Below are 8,150 nucleotides of genomic sequence, written 5' to 3'. Positions count from 1 at the left end.
GTTGCTCTCTCTCTCTCTCTCTCTCTCTCTCTCTCTCTTTCAAGGTGAAATAGGTAGATTGTATACATTGATGCAATCAAATAACTTTTCTAATATTATCGAGCGTTAACTTACAAATTTAGTATGTAAAAGTTTATTTCATATATTTGTTTGGTGTATCAAATTTTAAAATGTATCTAATAGATCCGTAAACCTTTATGTTTGTCAAATTTTAGTACGTAGATTTTTTTTAAAGGCGAATTGATTCTTTAAACTTTCAATTTGTTTTTAATATATCCTTAAAATATCAGTATTGTGTCTAGCTAATATGTCATTTGACCCATTTGATTTTTAGAAAAATTTACGAAACCCTAGTTAGAGACAAAATTAAAAGTTGTCTTATTAATAACGTAAAATTCAATTTCATATCTAGTAGATCAGTTATTGTTTAAGAAAAAAACTTGAAAAAATCATAGATTAAAATCGAAAGTTTGGAACTTTATGAGACACAATAAAACAATCCTGTATATATATACACACGTAAAATTGAGAGTAATAAACATATAAGTTAAACGTATTATAAATGTAAGATCAATACCACTATCGCTATAAGACAGAGTTTTTAACAAACAATGTAGCAACCCCTATATATATGTTTGAGATGGATCTTTAGTTTTGTTTAGAACATGAAATAATATCAAATAAGATAAGATAATTAATAAATTAATCCCATCAATTGGTTCTTAATCAGCGTGACATTGTTAAAAACAAAAATTAATCATTGAAAATTAAACAAGAATACATCAAATAAATTAAATCGTTGACATTAGGAGAAAAATAAGAATTGGAACCGTATTTGTTTTACCGTTTATATAATTAGGTAAGGATTAAATGTGATTAAATATATAATGATATATTTAGATAATTAAAAAGGCATAAGGTATTTATACAAAAGTGGTAGATTGGGAAGACTGCTTTAAAATCATTTCCTTCATATAGATTTTCTTATGTACAAACTTAGCACATCCCAATAATACCCTACATGTGTCTTTCTTTTCTTTTGTATAAATTTATTATTTCTCTCTTTTCCTATTAAACCAAAACTTTTTCTATTTTGAAGGTTTTCACTTTTGGATTAAAAGGAAAAACCCACCTCAAAATAAATAAAATGACAAGAAAAATCAAAGTTATGACTATTCTTTCTTTCTTATTTTTTTTCCCCTAAGCATTAAAAGTGGGTGTTGGGTGGTTGGTCCAGCGTTTCTCTACAAAATTAATTTGCTTTTATCTCCAATCTCAAGCATTTCCCAAAACCACAAAAAAAAAAAAAAAAAAAAAAAAAAAGAAATTTATAAACAAAATAAACAAAGAAATATTTAGATATTACGAAAAGGACAAGAAGATATTAAAAATGAAATGAAAGCAAAAGGGCCCTCTTTTTTTTTTCTTTTTTTTGTTTAAAAAATAAAATTATAATTTTAAATTAAAAAAAAAAAAAAAAACAATTTCTTTTCTTTTTCTCACCATCATCATCATCTTCATCATCATCCTTTTTCTAAAAATTAAAAAAAAAAAAAAAAAAAAAATAGAAAGAAAGCTTTGGTGGGGAAGGAGACGTTTCCTCGTTTTTCAGCTGTTAGTATCTCCATCTGACTTACATTAAAATCACTATTTTTTTTTCATTATATATTTCCCATTCTATTAATTTAACCCAATTATTAATTAATTAAATTAATTATATAAAAAAAATCTTCTTCTCCTTTTATTTATTTGTTAAGAAAAGGCAGAGTCAAATCAGAAGTTCCCCATTGTTGTTCTGAAAACTAAAATAAAAGAAATATATAAATATTAAAATTTGACATTAATTGAAAGATAAGAAAGAAAAAAAAGAAAAGAAAAAAGGAAATTATAACATGTATATGTATGGATAATGAAGTGAAAAAAGATGGGTATCTTTTTCTCAGCCTTTATAAAATTATATATATATATATATAAAAAAAAAAAAAAAAGGCCAATTATTTTTGATTTCTTATATGTAGGTTTTTTAGTTTTTGTTTATTCATTTGGTTTTCCCTTTTAGAAGTAGGGGAAGTTGCAGAAGAAGATTTTGAAGTCTGACACTGCCCTTTTTTTCTTTCTTCCCTCTCTATATTTGAACTCACTTTAATTATATCTCACTCTCAACAGGTCACTTCTCTCTCTCTCTCTCTCTCTCTCTCTCTTATATAATTAAAATTATTATTTATTTGTGTATATATATATATATATGTATATCTATCTCTATCTGTCTATGTGAAAAGTTAGTTTTTTTTATTTTTTTTTTAATGATCTGGGTTTTTGAAAAAATCATTCCTTTCCTTTGCTAAATTGCAGATTGATCCATGAATCACACGTGTTTTCTCAGATTTCCCATTATACTTTGAGGTATTAACTAATACTATAATAAATTCTTTCTCTTTCTCTCTCTCTCTCTCTTTCTTATATATATATATAAGTGAAGAAGAAACTTCTGTTTGCAGCTTTCTTTGTTCTTCAAAAAGAAAAAGAAAAAAAAAATGAAGCAGAGAGATCTTTGGGGTTGATAAGGGAAGTGACAGGAAAAGGGTGTCATGAAAAGATGTTCTTTTTTTTTTTATATAAAAAAAAAAAGAAGAAAAATTGTGTATTTGAAGGTTTTGCAAACAATCTCTTTCATGGCTGATTCTGTTGTTTCCATCTTTGATTGGATTCAATAGTTTTCCCCCCATTTTCCCATCTACCAAATAGTATGTAAAATGGGGTTATCTAATTTATTGTTATTTTAAAAGCAAATAAAAAGGAAATTTGTAAGTTTAACTTATTGTATATTCAATTCACTCTTTTATACACTTGTAAGAAACTTGTGTATAAATATATTATATATTCTGTCGGCATAGAAAAAATAAATAAAAAGGAGAAAAGGAGTGAGAAAGAGAAGTAGAGAGAGAGAGAGAGAGAGAGAGAGAGAGAGATGGTTTGAAAGTTGTCAATTATTTTTGATAAATGACTTTGGAAGAAGATCAAGAAGAAGAAGAGGCTCCAAGTTTAGGTTTTTTTTTTTTTTTTTTTTTCTTCCTTTTTGATGATTTGAAGTTAAAAATATGAATTAGAAGATTGGATGTAATGGATGTGAAGCTTAACTGATTAACGTACTCTCTTTTTCAGTGAAGTAAATTCCCAACAAAAAGGATAACATATTTTTCTTCGAAACTCACTCACCCCCCCGGTCGGCGATGGCGACTTACCTTCATGGCAATTCTGATCAATTCCAATCCTCCGATGGCGGCCTTCAAACCCTTGTCTTAATGAATCCAACCTATGTTCAATTCTCCGATACCCCTCCGCCTCCTCCTCCTCCTCCTTCCCACCCTAATCTCGTCTTCTTCAATTCCCCTACTTCCGCTGCTAATACCTTCACTGCACTCACACAAGCGCCTCCTTCGTCTCATACCCAACAGTTCGTTGGAATTCCATTACAGACGACATCCGCCGCTTCCCCTACATCCCAAGACCATAATTCGCATCCTTTGAATCCTCACCATGATATCTCTGCTTTGCACGGCTTTGTTCCGCGCCTTCAGCATAATATTTGGAACCAAATTGATCCTTCCACGGCGGCGCGTGAGTCTGCACGTGCTCAACAGGGCCTGTCTTTGACCCTTTCTTCTCAACATCAGCAAGGCTTTGGGTCGAGAGATGTTCAATCGCAGACCCAACAAGCGGTTTCTGGTGAGGAGAACATGCGAATCTCCGGCGGATCGAGTTCTTCGGCTTCCGGTGTAACCAATGGTGTGGCTGGAATTCAGGGTGTTTTGATTAGCTCCAAATATCTTAAGGCTGCGCAAGAACTTCTAGATGAAGTTGTTAATGTCACCCAAAATGGAATTAAAAGTGAATCATCTCCAAAGAAGGCTACTGGAAATCAATCGAAGGCGATCGGAGATGCAGCCGCTGCGACCGGAACTGCAGATGGTTCTTTAGAAGGTGAAACCGACGGTAAACGAGCCGCCGAGCTTACAACCTCCGAGAGACAAGAAATTCAGATGAAGAAAGCAAAGCTTATAAGCATGCTTGAAGAGGTACACAACATGAATTCTTTAAAAAAATCCTTCACAAGAAATTCTCTTTTTCATGCTCTGTTCTTAATTTAATTTTCTTTTCAAATTTTAGGTGGAACAAAGATACCGACAGTACCACCACCAGATGCAGATAGTGATATCCTCATTCGAGCAGGCCGCTGGAGCCGGTTCGGCGAGAACCTACACCGCGCTTGCACTTCAGACGATTTCGAAGCAATTCCGCTGCTTAAAAGACGCAATTACCGGCCAAATCCGAGCAGCGAACAAGAGTTTGGGTGAAGAAGAATGTATTGGAAGAAAAATGGAAGGTTCACGGTTGAAATTCGTCGATCACCATCTCCGGCAACAACGAGCTCTGCAACAATTGGGTATGATTCAACACAATGCTTGGAGACCCCAGAGAGGCTTACCCGAGAGATCTGTTTCGATTCTTCGCGCTTGGCTTTTCGAACACTTCCTCCATCCGTAAGTTCTCATCGAATTTTTCCGTTCAATTCTTACAAACCCCATTTGAAAATTTCATCAGAATTTCAATTGAATCGTTTGAGTTTCGTTGCAGTTACCCTAAGGATTCCGATAAACACATGCTCGCTAAGCAAACAGGGCTCACAAGAAGTCAGGTTGGTTTGGAATTCCAATCGAAATTAATTGAATTTAAATGCTTGAATCATCAAATTAATTGGATTCAACAAATGCAGGTTTCGAATTGGTTCATAAACGCGAGAGTTCGACTATGGAAGCCAATGGTGGAAGAGATGTACATGGAAGAAATCAAAGAGCAAGAACAGAACGGCAACGGATCGACACCGACAACAGAAAAAAGCAACGACGATTCAGTTTCGAAATCCATAGCTCCACCACCGGAAACAAAAAGCCCCAATTCAAAACAAGAAAACTCTCCAAATCAAAACGTTCATCCTTCTATCTCAATCTCAAATTCCTCCGGCGGAAATGTTCGTAACTCATCTGGATTTACACTCATCGGAACCTCATCGGAACTCGACGGAATCACACAAGGAAGCCCGAAAAAACAGAGAGGCCCAGACATCCTTCATTCCTCAAACAACAACGTGCCTTTCATAAACATGGACATCAAACCTCGAGAAGAAGAAGAACATCAAAATCAAACTCACAATCCCCATCATAATAATCATCACCATCATCTTCCAATGAAATTCGATGAAGATAGACAAAACAGAGATGGGTATTCATTTTTAGGCCAACCCCATTTCAACATCGGCGGATTTGGCCAATACCCAATCGGAGAAATCGCTAGATTCGACGCCGATCAGTTCACTCCAAGATTCTCCGGCAACAATGGCGTCTCGTTAACTCTAGGCCTTCCCCATTGCGAAAATCTCTCCTTAAACCCAGCTACCCACCAAAGCTTCCTCCCCAACCAGAGCATCCATTTAGGAAGAAGAACAGAAATTGGAAAACCCACTGATTTTTCTGCCATTAACGCTTCTACAGCTCATTCTTCCACTGCTTTTGATACCATCAACATTCAAAATGGAAAAAGGTTTGCTGCTCAATTACTTCCAGATTTTGTGGCCTAAAACCAAAATTTCAAAACACGGAGGAAAATTCAATCCGCCATTCTCAGATTCTGTGCAAACACAAATTGGAGGAAGAAATTGCTGTTAAGGTACTATTGTAAAAAAAGGACACAACAAAAAGACAAAAAAAGAAAATTAAATAAGCAAATTTTAATAGTATAGTTTTTAATTTTTTTTTTTTCATTTACACTTTGCATAGAATTATAAATCTCAATCAGTGGGTTAATTAGAACTTTAGGGTATATATATTTTTGGGGATTGTATATTGTTTTTTGTAAGGGCTTTTTTTTTCTTTAAAAAAAATGGGTTAGATGGATTGTTATGATTAGATCAGTTTGGCTGGTGTAATGTGTTATTATACCCATTATATATTATAAATATATGAATATTGATTTCAAATATATGTATATGGATTAAATAAGTCCTCAAAATATTTATGTATGTGCTTTTTTCTTTTCACTGTTCTTGCCTTTGTTAATTTGATCAATGAACATGTTTTATGTTGGCAATGACATGAGAAATCAATGAATCACTGAGTGAATTCTTAGTTAAGGACACCCTAATAATTTAATTTCTTGTATGAATTAATGTAATTTGTCAATTTTATTTGATCTAAAATATTTTTGGGTTTTTTTTTCTCTAAGTTTAGTTGATTCTCCTTCTTCTCTTGTATTGCATACAAATTGTATATCAAATCTATATAATAAGTTGTTTGTTTGTTTGTTTTCTCACTAAAATTAGCAACTACAAAATAACTACATCATAGATTTTTCTTTACACATATTGATAATGATGGAAATTTGATGGATTTTAATTTAATGATAGAGACAATAATACTTAGCTCGAAGAATAATATATTGATTATCTTAATCAAAATGAAAAACACATATTGTGGGTAATTAATTTGCATTTTACTAAAATAAATAAAAGAGTGTGAATCCCTTAAATCTGCATTCAAAAATCTACCCTCTTCTTTTTTTTCTATTTATTTAAAAATAAACTTACTTTTCAAAAGCCTAAGAATAAATTATCAATTACTTCTTGGAGTTTATCTATCGAAGAGATTCTTCCAAAATATCATTAAAGTCGTCCATCTCAATTTAATTAACTAATAACAAATTGGAAGGTTCTCCTTTCTTAATTGTTTATGTTTTCATTATCAAAAATAAATTATATGATAAATTTTCAATTTTATTGAATTTGTTTAAGTAGGTTATTCAACCCATATTTTGGTTAATATAAATAGTTTAAAAAAGCTTCACTCTTTACAAAAATATAAACATAAACACACAATATACCTAGATATATATTTACGTGTATTAGTTATTATTATCTCTAACCTACTATGTTATAGAAAAGAGTATATATACATAGACACACATACGGAAACCATAGAACTACGTGATGAGACACGAATAGAGCAAACCACACTGGTGTTAAGTTGTGTAAAAAAAGAAAAGAAATTTGGTTCACTCAATATACCTTAAGGCACAAGTGAGTACATCAAAACAATTGCAACAACATCGTACATGAAAAATTGGAGACGTCTCAGGTAGATATCCACGTAAATGCATGCTAGTAAGCAAGTTAGATAAGTTGTAGATATTTAGATTCAACCATGATATATGCTTAGCATTGACAGGAAAGAAAAAAACTAATATGAAGATACCCATCACTAATATCCCTCTCAGTGCCTCATTCCAAGAACCTTAACCATATTGTATATGTATCTTGTGATTAAATTTAAATCCAACAAGGTGAACAAGACCTAAATGTTCTCTAAGCAAGCATCAACCTAAAAATAATTGATGTCTGTAATTTATACCTTGCTGCATATTTTGGTTTGCATGAAATAATGACAGAAAAAGTACGTTTAGAAAATAAAATGTGTGCATGCATATTTTTTATAATTCTCGATGTATGTGGTAGAGAAATTAAACTAATTTCTAGAGTATTTGAAAGAGTTTGTATTTAAACTTATGTGATCTTAAATATTTTTTTGTTATTTAAGCACTCTATAATTGTCAAATAACAATATTGTTATATGTGTCTAGTTAATTTATATGTAACCAACAAATTGAAAATATATTTTGCTATATTATTTCATTGAACATTTGGGAAGTTTGTAAATATGGTGTGAATTAATGTAATCATATAAGTGAATTTTTCGATAATTATTTTTAAAAGAATCAAAATGAAATGAGCTTTGACAAAAATAATTTTATCGAAATTAATTTTTTTCAGTACACTAGTATTTTACACATATTTTCATACACAATCGTACTTTTATACTTAATCCCGTTTTAAGTGTAAAACTAAATAAATGACATACCTAATTAACAAATTATAAAAAAAAAACAATTAATTGAAATTTGATTGATAGACATCAAATGCACTAAATCGAACAATGATTTGAAAAATAGTCTCTCTTTTTCTTTCTTTCTTTCTTTCTTTCTTGAGTGATCTGATTGATTGATCAACATTTCAACTAATTTAAATCAGTCAATAATTTTGA

At 31.4% G+C, this 8,150-nt stretch overlaps 1 protein-coding gene across 2 annotated transcripts; it reads left to right on the top strand.

Annotated features, from left to right (window-relative positions):
- The first annotated feature begins 1,938 nt into the window (after window positions 1–1,938).
- Window positions 1,939–6,036, top strand: LOC103486682 (BEL1-like homeodomain protein 1). 2 transcript variants are annotated; one of them, XM_051084108.1, is made up of 6 exons: window positions 1,939–2,166; window positions 2,353–2,403; window positions 3,163–4,076; window positions 4,168–4,541; window positions 4,636–4,696; window positions 4,775–6,036. In XM_051084108.1, exons 3-6 carry the CDS (start codon window positions 3,231–3,233, stop codon window positions 5,633–5,635), a joined length of 2,142 nt encoding a protein of 713 aa, XP_050940065.1. In that variant the 5' UTR covers window positions 1,939–2,166; window positions 2,353–2,403; window positions 3,163–3,230; the 3' UTR covers window positions 5,636–6,036. The 2 variants fall into 2 exon arrangements, with proteins under 2 accessions (XP_050940065.1, XP_050940064.1); XM_051084107.1 differs by lacking the exons at window positions 1,939–2,166; window positions 2,353–2,403 and adding an exon at window positions 2,469–3,046.
- Window positions 6,037–8,150: the final 2,114 nt, after the last annotated feature.

Source organism: Cucumis melo, chromosome 4 (genome assembly GCF_025177605.1).
Source record: "Cucumis melo cultivar AY chromosome 4, USDA_Cmelo_AY_1.0, whole genome shotgun sequence".
Taxonomy (NCBI): domain Eukaryota; kingdom Viridiplantae; phylum Streptophyta; class Magnoliopsida; order Cucurbitales; family Cucurbitaceae; genus Cucumis; species Cucumis melo.
Note: the sequence above shows the minus strand (reverse complement) of the source record. Positions and strands in the feature narration are given on the sequence as shown.